This window comes from Stomoxys calcitrans, chromosome 1 (genome assembly GCF_963082655.1).
Source record: "Stomoxys calcitrans chromosome 1, idStoCalc2.1, whole genome shotgun sequence".
In the NCBI taxonomy this organism is placed as follows: Eukaryota; Metazoa; Arthropoda; class Insecta; order Diptera; family Muscidae; genus Stomoxys; species Stomoxys calcitrans.
Genome location: NC_081552.1, coordinates 173,563,884 through 173,586,066, shown reverse-complemented (window position 1 = coordinate 173,586,066; position 22,183 = coordinate 173,563,884). Strand labels below are relative to the sequence as shown.

At 41.4% G+C, this 22,183-nt stretch overlaps 1 protein-coding gene across 4 annotated transcripts in view; it reads right to left on the bottom strand.

Moving 5' to 3' along the window:
* Window positions 1–515: 515 nt before the first annotated feature.
* The window catches only part of LOC106081518 (titin), a 178,603-nt gene continuing 156,935 nt past the window's right edge, over window positions 516–22,183 (bottom strand). For 3 of the 4 annotated variants that reach the window (XM_059360572.1, XM_059360573.1, XM_059360575.1), the window contains 13 exons: window positions 16,912–21,756; window positions 16,578–16,619; window positions 16,242–16,493; window positions 15,123–16,079; window positions 13,296–14,963; window positions 13,087–13,228; window positions 12,010–13,028; window positions 11,551–11,856; window positions 7,529–7,552; window positions 7,329–7,433; window positions 7,064–7,258; window positions 6,667–6,969; window positions 516–1,782 (listed from right to left, as the gene is read on the bottom strand). In XM_059360572.1, the coding sequence (XP_059216555.1) occupies window positions 1,538–1,782; window positions 6,667–6,969; window positions 7,064–7,258; window positions 7,329–7,433; window positions 7,529–7,552; window positions 11,551–11,856; window positions 12,010–13,028; window positions 13,087–13,228; window positions 13,296–14,963; window positions 15,123–16,079; window positions 16,242–16,493; window positions 16,578–16,619; window positions 16,912–21,756 (10,103 nt within the window). In that variant the 3' untranslated portion in view covers window positions 516–1,537. The remainder of the gene's footprint in view (window positions 1,783–6,666; window positions 6,970–7,063; window positions 7,259–7,328; window positions 7,434–7,528; window positions 7,553–11,550; window positions 11,857–12,009; window positions 13,029–13,086; window positions 13,229–13,295; window positions 14,964–15,122; window positions 16,080–16,241; window positions 16,494–16,577; window positions 16,620–16,911; window positions 21,757–22,183) is intronic. The other variant, XM_059360574.1, reaches the window with a different exon arrangement.

The window sequence follows — 22,183 nt, the reverse complement described above, 5'->3', positions numbered from 1 at the left end:
TCTTATTCAATATTCTTTGTTTGCCTAAAAAGAGATACAGCGCATAGAACTCGACAAATGCGATCCATGATGGAGGGTATATAAGATTCGACACGGGCGAACTTAGCACGCTCTTACTTGTTATATATGAAGAAGATGTGGTCACTTTGTCAACGCCGTGCTTGATTTTTTGTATGGGTGTAAATAGAAACAGACGATTATGCTCGGATTTATCCGTGTCGGCCTAATACCATTACTCTAACTTGGAATTCCCCATTCCTCAGCCCCCTTATCATTGAGCATAGACTTGAATCGGACTGCACTCATTGATATGTGAGAAGTTTGCCCCTGTTCCTTAGTGGAATGTTCATGGCCAAAATTTGCATTTGTATATTGTGTTCCGGGAAAGCATTGGGACAAAAAAAAAAAAAAAAAAAAAACAGAAAAAAATCTTTGTCCAGTTAAGAAGTTTCGATTTGAAACTTATAAAGGTCCTATGCTCTTTATAAAATCACAAAAAAACACATCCGGTAGTCTTTAGGTTTTATTAAAATTCGTTTATTTACTTCTTGTAATATCTTTTAATTTATATTACAATAGTGTTCATGTCTTAGGTTGAAAATATGCATTTGATGTACCAACTTCTCGTGATAAATATTACATTGAAATAAAGATATCTATGGTCGTCGGGGATTATTCCAAAGTGGCAACATTAATTTCGCCATGCATTTACTTCATCGAAATGCACATACACAAGTCGCACCATTAGTGTATGCGATCTGTTTTGAAATAAACACATTGTCGAAGCTCTTGTCATTCTGGAGATTGCACATTTTGTATTTGTTTTTGTTTTTTTCATTCTCAAAATTATTGCATTTTGCAATTGGTGGGTTCGTTTGGTTTTGTTTTGTGATTTTTGAAATTTTATCACAGTTTAAAATTAAAAAGAAATGAACAAAAAAAAAAAAATAGCGGAAAAGTCTAAAAGGTAGTAATTAAAAAAAAACAACAAAAAATAAAAATATTTAACACTTTTAAATATTCATATATAAATGATGTAAGAATTCTTTTAAATTGCACAATGCCTGCCTTGCTTGTAGACTGTTTTCGTTGACGCAAAGCTATGGAAAATAACTCTTCGCTCGCATTTTTTCCAAAACTTCCGTGAACGCAACAGATGGCATCGGCTTGAACGCAAGTCAAATTTTTGGGGATTATTACTTTTTCCTTGCTAGATGTTCCGTATCGATTTGTTCGCAAGGCAAGGCAATGGACATTGTGCAATTTTCACAAAAAATTCTGAATTACGCTTAAACTCTATGAAAAATGAAAATTAGGATAGTTTAATTAAATTTTTAATACAATTTAAAAGTAGAAAAATTCTAAGGCTATACTTTAAATTACGAATTAAATTTTTGGTTTGTTTCTCCTATTATTGTAGTATTAGTAGTTTCGTTTAGTTTTTTCCTTTCCAGTGTTTGTTTCTTGTTTTTGGTTTTTTTTTTTTACAAATTCATTTATGATTTTTCAGTTACTAGTTCGGTTATTTATAGTATTTTTAGTTCTTTTTTGCTTTGATCTTCATGAGATGGTCTGTGGTCACTGATTTACTCCTTTGCAATGGGGGACGCTTCTGGCTTCCAGGCAAATTGGCCCAAACGCGGAAGAAGTATTCGTCATGTCGCAACAACTGTTGGCGTGCATAGGAGTGAATATCAGCAACCATATGATGCATACGTAACCAGGATGATGTATTACACGAACTCATTTCAGTGCGTTCTTCTTCTGGCAGCGTTGGATGACCTATGGGGGTAGGTAGTTGGGGGTTGAAGAAAAAAAGAAAACACAGTTGTAATATTATTTTGATTTACGACAGCAAGAGTTAAAAAAATAAAAACCAATATGGAAAACCGCACTGACATTGTTGGCTTATCCTATAATAGGCTGTGTGTGTAGTTGACCTAATCTAAATATTTTCCATTGTGCTGTTAATATAGAAATCTGGCTGAGACGGTGGGCTTTCCTTCACCCTTAAGTGGCCTCTCAAAAATAATTTTTTTTTTATTGCGCAGCCGGTGCCCAGAGTATAAATACTTTAGGGCTATGCGTCCTTTTCAGATTAACATTACTTTATTTGTTTATCGGTTTTTGTTACTGACGACCACAGATGCTTCTTCGATCAACCTTCTACCAAATTTGGATTGGTAAATGATTCCAACATTTTTCTGCAAGCCCTTTTATGTGAGTCTCATAAAGTTCGGGTCGGCCTGCACATATGTTTGGAGAATTCTTAGCCACCCTAGACACTTACAAAACAACAAATTTTGCCCATGAACATTCCACTAAGGAACATGGGCAAACTTCTCACATATCAATGAGTGCAGTCCCGATTCAAGTGTAAGCGTGCCGCAGTGCGACACCTCTTTGGAGAGAAGTCTTAAATGGCATAGTTCCTCACAAATGTTGCCAGCATTAGGAGGGGAAAACCACCACTGAAAATTTTTTCTGATGGTCTCGCCAGGCGTTCCGCGTCATAGGCGGACATGCTAACCTCTGAGCTATGGTGGCCTTCTAGACACTTGGTCCCTAATGTTACTATTTAATTCGTACTCTTTTTCCACTAACCTTTCATTCGAGTTCCATATTATATCGATAGGGCTACATGTTGGTTTGGCGATGAGGCGTCCCCCAAACACCGAATTTGGTAGCCAAATGTTCACTCTACACCCGATACATATAACCGCGATCGGACTACTTTTAGGTTTGGCAGGTTTTTGGGCCAACTAAGAACAGATCCCAAATGTTAATATTATGTTCGTAGTCTACTGTTAAATATGTTACATTTGAGTTCCATATTTGTTTAGATTTCTAAACGTAGATTTTTGGTTCATCTGTAGCATAAAATTGTTTTAGGTTGTTGTAAGGCCCATTTATTATTTATTATGGTGGGCAGACAAAGAAGGCAATGTGTTAAGAATACTCATGCATGGGCATATCAGTAGGGTGATTAATAAACCGGCTGTTTCCTAAATCCGGTTTTCGAACTATTCGAAAAATGAGCTTTTTTATACCCACCACAGTAGGATGGGGGTATATTTATTTTGTTACTCCATTTGCAATACATCGAAATACCAATTTCCGACCCTATAAAGTATATATATTCTTGATCGTCGTAAAAATCTAAGACGGTCCAGCCATGTCCGTCCGTCCGTCCGTCTGTTGAAATTACGCTACAGTCTTTAAAAATAGAGATATTGAGCTGAAACTTTCCCCAGATTCCTTTTTTCCATAGGCAGGTGAAGTTCGCAGATGGGCTATAACGGACTATATCTTGATATAGCCCCTATATTGACCGATCCGCCGATTGAAAAGTCTTCGGCCCATAAAAGCACCATTTATTATCCGATTTTGCTGAAATTTAGGACAGTGAGTTGTGTTAGGCCACTTGACATCCTTTTTCAATTTGGCCCCGATATAGACCGATCTCTCGATTTATGGTCTTGGACCCATAAAAGGCGCATTTATTGTCCGATTTCGCAGAAATTAGGGACAGTGCGTTGTGTTAAGCCTTTCGAGATCCTTCTTCAATTTGGCCCAGATCGGTCCAGATTTGGATATAGCTGCCATACAGACCGACCATAAAAGGCGCATTTATTGTCCGATCTCGCAGGAATTAGGGACAGTGAGTTGTGTTAAGACTTTCGACATCGTTCTTCAATTTGGTCCAGATCGGTTCAGATTTAGACAAAAACCGGTTAAAGGCTGGCACTATATTAGTTTTTCGCGATATTTTTCGGCGATTACTTTTTATAGATAATCAATTTTAAAGCAAAAAAAAAACTTGTTGATTTTATTCAGCAGGACATTCCCTCATTTATTATGGAAAAATTTTAATAAAATTTTTATTTTATCATTGAGGTCTTTGTAGATTTTCAAAAAAGTAATCGCGAAAAACACAGGTTTTCAACGGTGAAAACGAACATAGTACCAGCCCTAAACCTTTTTTTTTTCTATAAAAAATTGCCATTTTGAAATTCTATGAAATAACCTTTTATGAAATCAAAAGTTTCTGAAACAATATTAATCGTGCGAAAAATATTTTGCTACTATTTTTGCTGAAGAAAAAAATTTTAATGACATTTTCTGAGAAGACGAAATTTTTAATGAAATTTCCTCTAAGAAAATTTCTATAAACTGATATTATCCGGTTGCAGACCGTAGTATTGCCAGTTTCTATTACAAATAGAAAAACTAATAACCCTATTTTAAAAGTTAAGCAGGGAAAATTGTAATGGCATTTGAAGGCCACCATTGCGCAGAGGTTAGCATGTCCGCCTATGACGCTGAACGCCTGGGTTCGAATCCTGGCGAGACCATCAGAAAAAATTTTCAGCGGTGGCTTTCCCCTCCTAATGCTGGCAACATTTGTGATGTAATATGCCATATAAAACTTCTCTCTAAAGAGGTGTCGCACTGCGGCACGCCGTTCGGACTCGGCTATAAAAAGGAGGCCCCTTATCATTGAGCATAGACTTGAATCGGACTGCACTCATTGATAGGTGAGAAGTTTGCCCCTGTTCCTTAGTGGAAAGTTCATGGGCAAAATTTGCAATTTGATTTCGTTTGGCACCACACCAAACTTACCAAATGAATGGTTGTAAAAATTGTGGTTAGGGGAAAGTTTCCCAGCACCCTTAGAGATATATTTCAGGAAGACTTACGTGCGGCAGTGGGTTACAGAAAATGGCCTAGGCGTAAATCCGTGCAAGACAGAAGTAGTTTTTTCAGTAGGAGATATAAGTTACCTACAGTGGCACCCGTCTCCTTGGGAGGAGAGAATGTTACATTTACAGGAAGCGAAAAATACATGGTTGTTTTGTTGGGTAGGAAATTGAACTTCAAATCCAACATTTTGGAAGGGCAAGAAAGGCGACTCTTGAAGAACTTGGACTGGTCATATCAAGAAGGTTATTCGACCGGAGATCTTTGCGATTAAAGAAGTGGTGAAATGGCAAAGATGTAATGTCGTAACGAGATTGGCATAAATATCTTCTCAGACAGCCAGGCAGCCATTAAATCCCTGGAGGACATATTTCTGAATTAAAAAACCGCCCTCGACTGTGGTAGATCTCTCAACGAGATGGCTGAACAGTTCAATATCCACCTGTTCTGGGTGGCGGGACGCAGGGAAATGTAGAGCGGACGAGATTGCGAGACTATGAACTACCTTACAGTAAAATGTCATGGACAGTTTTGCGGAGGAATCCCAGATGGACGCTTTTCGATTTAAGTGGAAGGTTCCTGACTAATTTTGACTTGAGGAATTGAAAGTGTCTTGGACAATATACAATATGTCTGTAAAGAGCTTGTTTTCTTTCTTTACAATATTGTTCGAATTACTTTTCTTTTTGGAGGAGGTCACCCTAGCGCAGAGGTAAGCATGTCCGCCCGTGACGCTGAACGCCCGGGTTCGCATTCTGGCGAGAAAATCAATCGAAATTTTTCATCAGTGGTTATCCCCCTAATACTGACGACATTTGATGCAAAAACCTCTCCCCGAAAGAGGTGTCGCAATGCGGCACGCCGTTCAGACTCGGCCATAGAAAGGAAATTCCTTATCATTGAGCTTACAACTTGAATCGAACAGCACGTTGATATGTGAGAAGTTTGCCCCTGTTCCTTAATGGAATGTTCATGGATTGGAGTGCTTTTCCGTTTAGGGATTTTTTGGGGGATAGGTTGGACTACTGAAACTTGGCACTTTGAGGTGACAGAAAAATTTATATACGATTCGTATTCTACTCCAAAAAAAACTTCTATTTGATTCTCTTATTGTCCCGATTGTCCCACATGTCCGTTTTGGCAGATTTTTGGGGTCGGGCAACATTGTCGTAAAGAGCATCATAGGCACTCTGAGTCCCACTGAGTCTCTCCACTCGATACCGCTGATTGTCCACGAATGCAGTTGCAGTTATTCCGTATGGAGCATTCCATTTTCCAGCTAAACTTCTTGTGATAAAAAATAACACCGTACAGAATAGAGTTCAGAGAATAGAGTTCAGAGTCCTTCCTCGGCATGCCAAAAGTGCAACATTGGCGGCACAGTTCCGAATATAGTCTTCAATATAGTATATCTCAACGCTCCCGTTATTTCAACGCAGTCCAGTTTTTGGAGCTGAATTCCCTGGAACGAGTCGTTCTATGTACAGCCTTCCATCATACCAGTTGCCATATGTCAGCACTGGTGTTATACAGCACCCTTGGCCTGAGCCGAAATCCTTAGTCAGGCGGTACTTTTATATGGGAATATCCTAAAACATTATCCGATACTGAAAATCAGAAATCGATACTCAAAGACATAGCTCTTCATACTCTTATATCGTAGATGGTTACCGTTCTGACACTTCGAAAAAGTTTCTTACCAAACGCAGATTTCATCCGTTGTTGATCCATAGGAACGTTAGTTCTAGCCATCTTTTTCTTGTTTTCCAAAAAAAATTCATTCAAGGACTAATTTTCCCAAACGAGAGATGGTGAAAGCAGTGCAGATTTACTTTCACAGCTCAATGGTTTTTGGCAAAACAAAAATTGGGAAAGAACTTTTGCCAAAATTGCTCCTATGGTTTCCCACATTTATTACAACTAGAGGGAATAATAGTAGAGAATACAATTTTCCATTAAACTTACCAGATGTTTCCACATGATATGGTTCCTCAGATTCCAAGGGTTCACTGAGACCAATTTCATTCTTGGCAAAGATGCGAATCTTATAGTTGTGTTTCTCTTGCATGTCTTTAATTTGGAATCTATGGACACCGGCTGGCACTCGGCCAACTTCAATCCACATACTCTTCTTCATATCCCTGATAGCAATGTGATAACCCAATAGTGGTGCACCACCATCCGATTCTGGCATGCCCCATTCAAAGACATGAGTATTAGCTCCAATAACTCTAGCCTCAAGAGGAGCTGTTGGGGGTGATGGAACCGCTATAAGATAAAAACAAGACAAATATGGTTTGAATTAAGTACAAATGCCAAAGGGAGATACGAGTAGGTCTTGCTTAGTCATCTCTGTACTTACTTGCATGTGTTTTCAATGCCACACTATCTGTTACCGCTGGAGCACCCATGCCGGCAACGTTTTCTGCTGATACCCTGAACCAGTATTCCGATTTTTCTTGCAAATTATCTACCGTGTATTGATAGCAATTGGCATCCAATGTGATGACAGGAGCCCATGTTGAGGATGTAGCCGAACGTTTTTCAACACAATAACCTAAAAAGTATAGCACAAAGGTCAACAGTTGGTCTACACTGATCCTTGGATCTCAGACAGTTAGACTTACCAGTGATTTCAGAACCACCATTGTGTGCAGGTGTTTCCCAATCGAGTGTAACACTTCTGTTTGTAATATCCGGACATCTGAGATTGCGAGGAGGCGAGGGGGGAGCTGTTTGCAATTACGTATGAACATGGTATTAATATTTGGTATATGATTCAACAATGTGGAAAGAAGTTTGCTTTTTTTTTTCTGTGCATACATACCAATTTTTGCTCTATCTTCATCGGCTGTGTGGCAAAAGCAGTAAGGTTAGAGGCAAAGCATAAAAGCATTATTTGTTAAGCAAAAACGGAGAGGCATTTTGGTCAGATAAAGAGCATAACGTTCCCAATGTAAAATATTAAGTGAAGGTATGGAGTTTTTGAACAATTCGGTCGCCAGATACTTGTTTGTCGTGAAATTTTAAAATGATGTGACCATTTTAGTCCTTAAGTCAGACTGTTTGTTGTAATTGGGCTACAGTCTTTGAAAATATGGCTATTGGCTCGAAACTAGATTCAGTTGAACTATTGATTCATAGACTGTTTGAGCAAATATGTGGGGAAGATCATGTAATATCACTTCTAAAGCTGCCACATTTTTGAATGATGTGGTTGAGATTTGGATTATTCACGTCGAAGAATCATGTTTTAGCTGATGGCATTTGTACTCATGAGTCCTTATTTATAACAGGTCCCTATAAAGGAGCCACCTGAGAGGACTCCATTTAGATTATCACAGCTTGGCCTGCTTAGGAAAACTCCAGTTAGACATACCCGTATACTGGACAGCACATTGAGAGATCTGCAAACGGACTTACTAGTAGGAACGGAAATAGAAGACTACCGACTATATGTCAGGATACCAACTCTGGCGGAATAGCTAAAGGGACGAGTTAGGTTTACGAAGGAGAACGGGAGCGGTCGTCGCATAAAATGCGGTGGACCTGACATCAACGCCTCTTTGCGTATGCGTGGTGACTGCAGCATTTTCCAGGCAGAGGTCCTTGCGATAACTACGACGGCAGAGATTGCCCTATCCACAGGTAAAGATCGATCTAACATTTGTATCTACAGCGATAGTCAAGCAGCATTGAAGGCTTTAGCTGGCACGAGTATAAAATCTAAGGTTTTGGGTCGCTGTCGAGAGGTCTTAAATTGCCTTCAGAGGTATCATAATCTGGCTAAATGCTCGCTTCCCGGACATAAGGATTTTATAGGAAATGAGAAGGCGGACCTGCTTGCGAGATCGGGTGTAAGCCTTGCTCTTATGTCAATACTGGATGTATACCCATCTCTCTATCGAAAATGTTCAATGAATTTAAGAAGCGTTATAAGGATTCATGGTTAAATTGCTGGAATTCAAATGACGGATGTTAACAAACAAAGCTTCTGTGGGATGAACGCTCGAAATCGAACATAGATAGTCTGTTGTCAATGGATCGGCACATCTGAGTATGGTTATCGGAATTATAACAGAACATAATAAGTTAAGTAAACATATGTCTCGTATTGGCGTTAGAAACGATGACATATGTCGGTGGGGTCATGAGATTGACCCCTCGGAGGATAGTTTGCCCTGCTTTATGTCAGAGTAGAAACAGGATATTGGGTTCTTGTTTTCTTTCAGGCACTAGAAAAACTATGAGGCGTAAATCCGTACAGGTTCGAGGGGTTTGCTTTTTCATATGGGTGGCTCCAGAAAGTACGTTAAAGGATGGTTTGCTTTGCGAAGTGAATCCATCGGTAGAAGAAGAGGGAAGATGACGAATCACAATGAGCCTTAATCTGACCAACGTGGATGTCTAGACGACTAAGGTCTTGGCATCATCCTGACCTAACCTATATCAAAGATCCATGCTTTGATATAGTCTACATATTCCAATTCGATGAAATTCTGGCTCATGGGTTTTATAATGTCTAAATAATTTTCAGTTAGCACAGAAGGCTTGTCCTGCTTCACATTGTCGTTCACCTTATGCTTCGTTTGCAGATCGAGTCCTACATATTAGAGTCCTTTTTCGCTGGATTTCACTGAAATTTAGACTGGCAGATACTTTCCAGATCCAAGGATGGATCTGGCTTGTTTGTGCGTCACAGCCGCATTGAGGAAGACACTTTCTTACGCACTAATTTATATGCTTTACTTAATGCTTCTGGAAAGACAGAGCTTTCTTTTGTTGTGAGTATTCCAAATTTATGTCGCTGGCTAGAACAGAGGTCTCATTCATTGTGTCCGTCAAGACAGGTCACTGTCTGATTGGAAACATGCTGACAGACTTAAGGTTGCCTGTAACGACTCTTGCAGAAGCTGTGAGGACGTCGAGGAAGAAGACACAAAAGAACACCTTCTATGTGTGCATCCCGCACTGGCAGTCAGAAGCAGTTCCACTTAAGGTTTTCATTTCTTTGAAAACTTGTATAGATAGTTCAACGTTAGGAATACGAAGGTATCACAATGTTCGGAAACGTCTAAGTAATTCTGATGGCAGACCGCCACTTAAACTTTACCTAACCTAAAAATTTCTGAAGAAGCTGCGAGGGAGTCGAGGAAGAAGAATCTGTAAAATATCTGTTTTGTGCCAGTCCTCAACTGGCAAAGATCTTTTTTATTTTAAAGAATAGTCTGAATTAGCTGATTAGATTAACCGCAAGGTATAAGGCTTTTTAAAGCAATCTGGATGGTTCAACATTTAGCACTTGCAGGCATCCTCCTTCTGCAGTATTATCCCAATGGCCTGAAATGTCTTAGTGAGTCTGATTGAAGATTGCCACTAAAACCTATCATAACGGGAGGGAGGCAAATCATTTGGAAAATATGACTTAAAGCCTTTTAAATACTTAAAAACGGGCTATACCAAACCCTTTGTAAACCTGTTTGTCAATATCGAAAAAGGAACCCAGGCTAATAAAAGACAAGCACTCTGATCCAGATTCGTCTATATATGTATACATACTATGTATGTAGACTGTTTTGGTATTCACTTTCGATGAGTTGGTAGCTCTTTTCACATTGAAGAATGTTTTTATATATTGAAACTAGTTGGCCCCGTGAGCCACGCCACACACTTGAAAGTCTTTTTAAAAATAGATTCTTCTTAAAATATTTTGAATCTGGTGCTCATATGATCAAGACATCCAGACTATGGGTCCTTCTTAGATCCACATTAATTGATCTGTTTGGTGTTTTAGTTATCTAAGATCCTTTACGTGTCCACTTTGAGGGCAAAAAATATACTCTATTACCACAATTTTCATTGGCGTCATATTTTGTTCCCAACGGTCTCACGTCCATTTGGTTGTATTTTTAGTTTTGGGGAGTCGGTCTCCCAGACACTTAGTCACAAATAACAAAATCAAATTTGTAGTTTACTGACAGCGACTTTTTTTTTGTGTCTCATAATGTCGCGATCGGTCAAGTTGAAGGATGTTTTGGGTGTGTGGCGCGGCCACCCAGATATTTGGTCCCTTAAAATTAATGTTAGATCCCTACTCTACTCTCAAATACCTTACATATGCGTCCCATATTGTTCCAAATGATCTACATATAAAGTAGGGGGTGAAGTGACCCTCAGTCTACTTACTAAGATCATTAATTTGAGACCCGATTTTTATTGTTGGACAAACATGCCCGTTTTGGGGTTTTTACCATATCAGTAAACATGGTCTGTTGAGGGATTTTATGACGGTAGGGCGAAACCCACATTTGGGTTCAAATTTTTATATCAAGTTCATACTCAACTCTAGCATACTTTTCATCTGATACCCATATTGCCCCAATCGGTAAACATGTGCGTTTGGATTTTTTGGGGATGAATTGACCACCAGACACTTGGGGAAACATTTATTTCTTTTTATCAAATTCGTACTCTACTCCATATCGGTCAATAACTTGATATAGCTCATATATATTTGAAAAAGTCATGCAAAGAACAAATGCGATCCATGGTGGAGGGTATATAAGTTTCGGCATGGCCGAACTTGGCACGCTTTTACTTGTTATATAATAGATACTTCCTTTTTTGCTCGAATAGCCGCTTAAGCAAACTATAAAGTTACACAACAGTTTGACTTTGAGATCGACAAACAGTTCATTTACGTTTTACACTTTACTTCTGACCTAATGACATCATCCTAACTTGGAATTTCCCATCCTTGTGGTCCATAACATTAGGAACGTTTACTCCCAAGTTTAAATCTCACTTATAGCTTAATAATGTTGAATAATTTTAATTTGATATACGTACTAATTTTACGGGTGACAACAATCTTTTCATCAGTCTCAAGTGCCTCACTCACGCCCACTTCATTCTTGGCATATATTCTGAAGGTGTAGGCTTTGTTCTTGACCACATTTGTTATGCGAATGTTTGGTGTATTGCCCTTTGTACTGCCGAAAAGTCTATATTCTTTTTCTTGGAATTCCTTAATTTCAACAATGTATTCGATGATCTTGGAGCCACCATCGCTTTCGGGAATTTCCCATGACAATGTGAAGGAGGTGTCGTTCATGCCCGAAACATCGATTGGTTTTCTGGGTGGAGATGGTTTGTCTGAAAAATTAAATTTTAAGAGATAGAATTTTTGTAAGAAAGTTAATCAACAAAATTTGTTTATTGCAACAATAATTGTTTAATCAAACAATCTTGAGTTTGTAATTTTTGTATATTTCCATTGTTTGGGGAGGGTTTCTTTCATGAACTTACCGAATTTCTTTGTTATCGTTACAGTCTCACTTTCTGTGGGTTCAGATTCGCCAATGGGGTTAGCCGCAACTATTCTGAACATATATTGGGAATTCATAGCAAGTTTTTGTACAGTATAGGAGGTTGTGTCCTTATCAAAGTCGGAAACCTTCATCCAGACCTTGTTCTGTGTTTCACATTTTTCCAAAATGTATTTGTTGATTTCCATGCCACCATCATCTGTCGGTGGTGTCCATTCCAAGTCAACCGCGTCTTTCTTAATGTCCTTAACAACTAGAGATTGTGGTCGGCTAGGTCTATCGATTACTTGAACCACACATTCCACACTGCTAGAGCCAGCATCATTTTCGGCGACAATCTTATAGCGGCCACTGTCTTCACGTGTCAGTTTCTCGACGCTTAGTGTCGTAATGGTCTCTGTTGTTTCGATGGTTTGACGTTTGGATTTCTTAATGACTGTGGTCTCCTTGTACCAAGTGACCTTGGGTTGGGGATAGCCCTTGATGGTAGCTGGAATGGTTAAGTTTGTGGAAGCGCGTAATTTCTGTGTCAAATATTTCTCTTCAATATCCACGGTGGGTTTCTCTCGAATGATGAGATAGCATGAGGTTTCGACGCTGCCCACCTCATTGGTGGCAACGCAAGTGTATTCGGCTTCCCATTCTGTGGTGGCCTTTTTGATGATGTATTTGGCAACGCGATTTTCATATGTCATCGTTGTGGTGGTCTCAATGACCTTGCCGTTCTTCTTCCAAACAACCTTAGGCTCGGGTACACCACCGAATACACACGACAGTGTGATCTCCTTGTTGGGCTCTGTGGTGATATCTTGCAGAGGCTCTTGAACTGTAGGCTTTTCCTTCTTCACTTGGGCTACCAAGCGGATGGGAGGAGACATAGGCGATGGAGGAGAAGGACCAACTTCGTTGACAGCAATGGAACGGAACACGTATTCGGTGTCCACCTTCAATTTAGTCAGAGTATAAGTAGTGTCCTTAATCTTGCGAATTTCAGTCCATCTACAAGGAGAGTAAGGAGAATGATATAAAATGGTTAAAACAACCAGCAGCTACTTACTTTTCAGTCTTAACATCTTTGTATTCCAAAATGTATTCTTCAATGTCAGCCTTGCCATCATCTTCGGGAGCCTTCCAGTATAAGGTAATGGAATCGTGCATTACTTCCAAAGGTTGTGGAGTACCAGGAGCCGAAGGTTTGCCTAAAATGTTTGGGTATTTTCAAATAAAGAAAAATTTGATTTTTCAACCAAATGCTTGTCAACTTACGCATAATAACCAAATGAAGGCTAGCCTCAGCTTCACCCACTGGATTCTTCAATCTAAGAGTGTAGCTGTCTTCATCTTCTTCTACCACCTTCTTAATGGTCAACGTTGCCGATTGCTCATCAATGGTGGGTATCAGTCTGTTCGATTTAACAATAACCTTCTTCGAAGTGCTCCATTCAGCCTCGGGCTGTGGCAAGCCAGTATATTTGACAGTGAATGTGGCATCTTCGTTTTCCTTCACCTTTACGGTTTGCTCCTTGTCCGATGTGATGATGGGTACAGTCTTTACCTCTTCCACGCACAAATTCGTTCTTGAAGTAACATTTGCAGCTTGACAACTGACTTCGCCGGCATCATCGTCATCGGCATTGTGTATAACCAGGCGTCTGACAGTGGCTTCAACGAAAACTTCATGTTTCTTGTTGGGCTTAATGGGTTTGCCCTTCTTGAACCATGTGAGATCAACATCGGGTTTGGAGAGTTCGACCTTGAACTCGGCATCCGAGTTCTTGGTGGCCAATGTGACATCAGGTAGTCGCAGAACAAACTCAACCAGAGGTTCTTCGACGGTCAACTTGGCCTTTGAGGTGTGCTCTCCCACCTTTACGGAATATTCACCCATATCGCTAGGCTTGGCCTTCTTAATGGTGATCTTTTGGCGCTTGCCGTCAATGGAGCTTTGTACACGATCATTAAGGGGCAATTCCTTGCCATCCTTGAACCATTTGACCAAAGCATCCTCTTTGTCGAGTTCAACGGTGAATGTAGCAGTCTCGCCTTCGGTCACGGTCACATCTTGCAGAGGTTTAACAATTTCGGGCGGCAACTCAATAACTCTGACTTCACACTTGCACATTTGGTCCTCAAACTTGCATGAGTACTCGCCGGCGTCGTGTTTGGTGGCATCGCGAATCAGCAGGCGATGAACCTTGCCGTCCTTGATGAAGTCGATGTTCTTCTTTTCAGGGGTAAGTTTCTCGCCGTCCTTGAACCATTGAACTTCGGGAACATCGGTGGTAATTTCGACATCCAAAATGGCTGTGTCCTTCTCAGTAACTTCTTCGTCCTCCAGAGGTTTGATGAATTCGGGTTTGCGTTTCAAGACTTCAACCGTGGATTGGGTCTCTTGGTTCTTTACCTTGCAAACATATTTGCCGCTGTCCTTCAAATTGGTATTCTTAATGACCAATTTATGGACTTTACCCTCTTCGACAACCACTCTGTGATCCATGCCGCTTAATTCCTTGCCATTGAAGAACCATTTGGTGGTAACCACATGAGATGTCTCGCACTCCAAGGTCAAAGATTGAATTTCTTCAATTGTAATCTTGGCCTTGAGCTTCTTGGTGAATGTGACCTTATCCACTTCAACAATGACTCGAGCGCCATGCGAGGTCTTCCCCAGAGGATTGCTGGCAATACATTTATAGTCGCCAGAATCGACTTCGGGATTGGCATTCTTGATAGTAAGTTCAATATTCTCACCATCGTATTTCTGCGTTATACGATCATCGGGCTCCAGGGGATTATTGTTGAAGAGCCATTTCACTTCGGGCACTGGGTTACCAGAAACCTTGGCCTCAAGCTTAATGGTACTCTTTGGTTTAACACTTTGCTCCTCAAAGCGTTCAACAAATAGCGGAGGTTCTCCGTTGCCACTTGGGGGTTCTGAAAAAAAAGGGGGGGGGGGGGGGGGGGAGAGAGAGAGAGAGATAGAGGGGAAGACTTGCATTAAGAGGAAACGCATTATAAAATAAGAGAGATAAACAAATAACAGTGGATATACACACATACACTGTCAAAATCAAACAACAATAGGAGTTTTACCTTCGATAGTAAGATTGGCGGTGGTCTCTACGCTTCCTAAAGGATTTTCAGCCTTAACAGTATATTCTCCGGTTTCTTCTCTCTTTGGGGATATTAGAGTCAATGAATGGACACCATTTTCGGATTTTGTGTCACCCTTCAGTGGTTTACCATTCCTGTACCAGGTGATCCTGGGAGTGGGATTGCCCACAATGTGTGTGGACAGCACAACACTATCGCCTTCGCGAATTACCATGTTGCGCAAAGGCTCCAATACCTCTGGTGGTTCCTTGTCCTTCGTGCGCACCTTCAGTTTGATTGGTAGGCGAGCCTCGCCTTCGCGATTTGTGGCAATGACCTCGTAAGTGCCTTCTTGGAACTTCTTAACCTTCTTGATGTAGACCACAGTGGAATACATGTGCATGTCAGATTCAGTGACAATGGTGACATTCTTAGTAACCTTGGAGTCAATCTCCTCGTCATTGAAGAACCATACAACATCAGGTTCGGGCACAGCCACTAGACGGCATTCCAACACTACATCTGAATCCTCGTCGACATATTGAGCCTTGGGTTTGCGTGAGAACGTAGGTGGTATACCTTCAAGGATATCCACCAAAGACGATTCGCGCGATATGCTCTTGCGATCAGAGGCATTTTCTGATGTCACAGTCTCAACGGTGACCTCGGTGGTGGTCGAGGTAAAACCAGCAGCATTCTTTGCGACACAAGTGAATTTGCCAGCATCTTCGGCAAACACTTCACGTATAATCAAAGTTGCCACATTATCATCATCGTAGAACATCTGGAAGTCCTGGGAAGGTTTAATGACTGCGGTCTCGCGGAACCAGGTGATTTGTGGGCGAGGCACACCTTCCACCTTACATTCCAATTGCACCGTATAGCCTTCAGGTGTGTGAATGGGCTGTAATTTTTGAATGAATTTGGGAGCAACTGGCTTCTCTGCCGGTCCAGGTCCTGTTTTTGTTTGGCAAGTGACGTGAAAGGGAAAACACAAAAACGAAAGAACATTTGTTAGGTCACAAACAATCACAATGGCACAAGAGACCACAAGGCATGTAATTATTATAGGGGAAACAAACAATTCTCACAGCAGTACTTTTCGCCGCCGATACTTACTCTCGAACACGGGCAACTTATCAATCTTCTCGTGCAATTTCTTTTGCACATATTGCACATACTCCTCGGGCTCCATGAGATATTGGGCGGGAACCCAACCTTCTTCCTCGGTGGTGCACTTCCTAACAAACCACCACTCGGAGCTGTGGCGGCCTATGACAAGGACCTTTTCACCTTCAACCAAATTAATGGCTTCATCGGTGTCGGCAATGTAGGTGCAAATTGAGAACATGAGATTCTCTTCACCAGATTCTGCGAAGAAAGAAGAAAAAAGTACAGCGTTAATGTGAAACACACAGCTTCCTTGTGGGGTATAAACTGTCAACGCCTACATACCTTCAACATCCATTGCCCGTGTAATATTCAGAGAAGCGCCCTCTGTATACCAATAAAAAAAAGAACGTTTTATTTAATATTCCAGTGATATGATTTTGAAAGGGCTACAACTACATAGGAGATATTTATGACTTTGGTGACTTGGATGCTTTGCTTTAGCACACTAAATACACAAGGGGTGGACACAGTTTTACCTGGCTTTCAATATTCTGTTATCATATAAGCATGCTGAATCGGGCTAATAGAAAGCTGCATGTTAGAATTAAAGCTTAGAATTTCAATATGAAACAGTGCTGGCGTATAACGAGTTCAAGAAATGTTTTTCGGTACTGACCTTCATTGAACACCTGCTCCACAACCTTCTTCTTCTTTTTGAAGACTAGCGTATCCTCTTCGTATTGCACGGAATCGCTCTTGGGACGGTGGAAACCGATAAGCACTTGTTCCTCTTCTTCGTTTTGTATGGAGTACCTTGGTTTGGCGGATACCTTCTTGGGCCTAAGTTTGATGTCGACTTCATCCAGTGGTAATTCCTCAATATGATAGGCATCTTCTTCTTCGTCGAAGATGTCATCGGGAATGTCGGTGTCATCTGGGATTTCCTCTATTATGGGAGCCTTGCCGTCATCGTAATCTTTCATGATCTTAATGCTGGCTTCGCCGGCTTCCTCGCCGTATGTTTTCTTCAATGGCTTCTTAAGCTTGATCTTGCCCTCCATTGAGACCTCTTCCTCTGCATAGGAATCCAGGGCGATGCTGAACTCTTGGTCAACTTCTTCCTTGGTGGTGGTCTTCTTGGGACGAAGAGTGACATTTTCAACGCCGGTGAATTCGGAAATTTCCGGCTTCTTTTTTTTCTCTTTTTTAACGGTGAATTCTTGCTCGTCTTCTTCGGTGACTTGCTTTGGTTTCGTCTTGCTTTTTTGTGGCACAATGTACTCTTCTACATCCTCAGTCTCTTCCACTTCAGGCTGCTGGACAATGTGTAGTTCAGCAGCTGCCTCATCATGTGTCGGTGCTTTCTTTGGTCTCTTCTTAAGAACGGTGGCTTCTCCGGAAACGCCTTCGTCAATTACTGGCTTAGTTTGCTTCTTGAGAGTAAATTCCTCGTCATCTTCCTCGGTGAACTGTAGTGGTTTTCGTTTGGCTTTTTTGGCCACTACGAACTCTTCAACGTCTTCACTTTCTTCATACTCTTCTTGACGCTTAACGTGGAGTTCGGCCTCGGCTTCATCGTGAGTTAATGGTTTCTTTGGTCGTCTCTTAACAACTATTGCCTCTTCGGTAACATCGTCATCTACCTTACGTGGTTTCTTAAAGGCCAGACTGACCTCTTCTTCCTCGAGGTCTTCGTATTGCGGTTCAACGGGTTTCTTGGGTTTTCTACGTCTCACGACGGCCTCTTCAATAATTTCTTCCTCTTCAACTTCCTCTTGCTCTTCGGAAGGCTGCTTGATTACCACCTTTTCTTCGACATCTTCCTCTTGTAGGGGTTTCTTAGGTTTCTTTGGCAGCTTGACTTCTTCGGTCTCTTCGACTTCTTCTACAGGTTTCTTGGGGGCGAGCACAACCTCCTCTTCGGGTTCCACTTGCGGTTTTGGTTTCTTTCTGCGTATAATCTTTACTTCTTGCTCTTCAGTTTCTTCCGTTATGAACTGTGGATTTTCTTCGGTTAGTTTAACCTGGTATTCTGGGGCCTCTTCAACGATTTCTTCCTCTTCAACTTCCTCTTGCGCTTCGGAAGGCTGCTTGATTACCACCTTTTCTTCGACATCTTCCTCTTGTACAGGTTTCTTGGGTTTCTTTGGCAACTTGACTTCTTCGGTCTCTTCGACTTCTTCTACAGGTTTCTTGGGGGCGAGCACAACCTCCTCTTCGGGTTCCACTTGCGGTTTTGGTTTCTTTCTGCGTATAATCTTTACTTCTTGCTCCTCAGTTTCTTCCGTTATGAACTGTGGATTTTCTTCAGTTAGTTTAACCTGGTATTCTGGGTATTTTTCTTCTGGCTTTTCTTCCTCTGGCAATTCCTCCTCAGGCTCTTCCTCTTCGACTTGCACAGGTTTGTGTTTCTCAACTACCTCTTCGATGACCTTGATAGTGTGCTCTTTAGGAGCTTCTTCCTTAGGTTTCTTAACCTTCTTCTTTGTGGTCTTGGTTTCCTCCTGTTCAACTTCTTCGGTGGGTACTGTGGTAACTACCTTCACTTCCTCCACGGGTTCTTCCTTTGGCACAGATTTCTCCTTTGGTTTTGGAATTTCCTTCTCCTCGACAACTTCTTCTTTCTTGGGCGCTTCGTATTCCTTCAGTTTAATTTCGTAGTCTTTGGGAGTTTCCTTGGGCTTCTCTTCCTTTTGCACGGGTGTGACCTCTTCTATTTCTTCAACAACTTCAGGTTCCTCAACTGGCACCTCTTCCTTCAGTGTAACCTTCAATTCGTCAGCAGCCTCCTGCTTGGGCTTCTTCTTGGTCTTCTTCGTTTTAATGTGGGCTTCCTCAGTTACTTGTTCCTCAGGCTTGGTTTCTTTGAGCACAAATTTAGCTTCCGGTTCTTCCACCGGTTTTTCTTCCACCTTCTTTGGTTTGCGAACAACTTTAACCTCTGTCGTTTCTTCTTCTTCCACCTTCTCTTCTTCGGACAATTTAATCTTGTATTCTTCAGGTGCTTCTTCAACTGGAGCTTCCTCAATAACCTCTACTGGCTTGGGCTCTTCTTCGACAATTTCTTCCTCCTCTGGTTTCTCTTCAGTATCTGTTACCTTAACTTCGAGCTGAGCGGATTCCTCCTTAGCAACTTTGGGTTTCTTGGGTTTTTTGGTCTTGATTTTAGATTCGACTTCAACTTGCTCCGTGGGTTTGGGTTCCGTTAGCGAGATAGCAGCTTCGAATTCTTCGACTTCTTCCACGGGTTTTTTGGGTTTAACAGAGAATTGGACTTCTTCGGGTTCTTCCTCTTCGACTTCCACAGGTTTTTCGGGTTCAGTTTCGGTTGTTTTGATTTCATAGCTTGGGAACTCTTCAATTGGCTTTTCTTTTTTGGGTTTCTTTTTGGGCTTCTCCTCCTTTACCTCTTCGATTACTTCAGGTTGTTTTTCTTCAACAGTTTCCTTTACAGAAATATCGTAAACTGGCTCTTCTTCCGCCTTTTCAACTGGCTCCTCAAGTTTAACATCAATTTTGGCTTCGGCTTCTTCCACAACCTTCTTTTTGGGCTTCTTCTTTTTAACAGTTACTTCGGCAGAAGACTCTTCCACTTGGGGCTGGGCAATGGTTTCTTCAACAGTGAATTCCTCGGGAGCGGGTTTCTCAGGCTTCTTAAATGTGGCCTCTGCAGTGGGCTCCTCCTCCTCTTCCGATTCGGGCTTGGGTTCTTTAACAGTAAACTCATACTCCTCAGGAGCCTGTGGTTTGACTTTCTTTCTGCGAATAACTGTCTTTTCTTCGACTAATTCCTCGGTGGTTACCTTCGTTTCGTCAGTATCGACAACACGGACCTTAAAGTCTTCGGGAATTTCCTCGGGCTCCATAACAGTAGTGGTAATTTTGTATTCAACTGGGATTTCTTCAGGCTCTTCAGGTTGTTCAACAACTTCTTCGGTGACCTTAGCCTCATCCTGAGGTTTCAGTTTTGGTACCTTTTTCTTGGTTTTGACCTTTTCAACCTTTTCTTCGACAGGCTTTTCCTCTGGAACTTCTTCCTCTGTAACTGTAACCTCTAGCGGCTCCTCAGGTTTTTCTTCAGGAACTTCCTCCTTTTTAGGCTTTTCCTTTTTGGCTTTGGGCTTTTTGGGCTCCTTGGGCTGAACTTCTGGGGCGGGTGAAGGAGACTTTTCTTTGGGTTTCTCCTCAGTAACCAACTTAACGGTTGCTTCTTCGGGAACTTCCTCCTTCTCCTTTTTGAATGGCTTTAATTTAAATTCATCGATGGGTTCTTCGTCGGGCTTAGATTCTGGAATACGGAATTTGACTGTTTCTTCGGGCTGTTCTTCGGGTTGCTTGGGTTCGCCAGGTACTATTTGTGTAACATTCATCTCCTGCTCTGGTTTTGGCTTGGGTTTAGTTATCTTTTTGACCTTGGGTTCCTTTTTCTCCTTCTTGGGTTTTTCGGGGAACTCGAGAGGTTCAAGCTCCTCTTTTTCGTATTCAATATCCTCGAACTCAAGAGGTTCAAGAGGCTTGAGTTCATACTTAGGCTCTTCGGGTTTGGCCTCTTCCTCCTTGACAACTACCTTGTGTTTCTTGATAGTTTTCTCTTCCATGACCTCCTCCTCGGGTTTGGCTTTCTGTGGGATCTTCTTGAGTGTCACCGATTCGGGTTGTTCCTCTTCCAGAGGCTTCTTTTTGCCTTTGCCTATCTTCAGTTTGACTTCTTCCGGTTTCTCTTCGACCTTTTCGGGTTTCTCTTGCTTCTTGTACAATTCCTTCTCTTCGGGCTCTTCTTCGCTGCTTATATACTTCTCGTATTTCTCCAGCTCGACCTTTTCCAAATCGTCCTTAATTTTCTTGATCTTCTTGACTTTGCGGCGTTTGAATTTCAACAATTCCTCGGCCTCTTCAATGTTACGGGACAATTCACCCACATCCTTGACAGCACCAATAACTGTGATGACTGGTGTTAGAAGTTCTGGTGGATATTCCACCATGGTCATGCGGCTTTTTAGTTTGAATTGTGGCAATTGCACGCCCTGTTCCTCGACAGGTCGCTCCTTGCGTTTCGAGGGCTTCAATTTGATCATTTGAGGAGCTTCGGCGGCATCGACCACAACCAGTTTCTTGGGTTTTTGATCTTTACGTACGATAATGACGGGCTCCAATTGGGATACTTCTTGTACAGCCTTCTTGGGTTTGTCAAATTCAACTTTTTCGTACTTTTCGAGTTGTGTCTTTTCGACCTCTTGTTCCAGCAGTTTCTGAATCAGGGCGTCATGGTCATCGGTCTTCTTGCGGACAACCTTCTTCTTCTTAGTGATCTTCTTGGGTTTGGTACCATCGACCACCGTTTCCTCGATGGGTTGTTCTTCCTCTTCTTCCTCTTCGACGACTTCAATGGGATGGGACTCTTCCTGTTCTTCGGGACGTTCCTCGCTGGTCTTTATTACGGGCATCACCTCATTTTCCTTCTCTTCGGGCAGCTCATCGATAACATTAATGGCATAGTCCTTATGTACAATTGGTTCTTCACCTAGATTCAAATATACAAGGATTAATTTCAAGCTGTTCCTAAAAAGAAAAAATCACCATGGACTTGGGAATTCCAAGGCATATTTTTTTTGTTTGTTTTAAAATGAAAGACAATTTTTCATTAGGCGGAAGACGTATTTACATAAAGTAGTGTGGACAGTGCGCTTACAGAGCATCATTTTGATTTTAGAAAACAAGAGGAGAGGTTTAAATAGAGGGGGAGGAAGGCAAATTCGCTTTGGGCTGAAAATGCGGCAATTTTTCTATGTAATTTTACTTCTTTCACAATCGCTGTCATGTCTAAAGCATTGAGTTTTCGAACTGTCAAAACCGTACAATTGTCCAAATTTATAAATCTAATAATTGTTTTCTTATAATTTTGTTGTTGTCCTAATGGCTTTTTGTCTTACCAATTTTTTTACACCAGG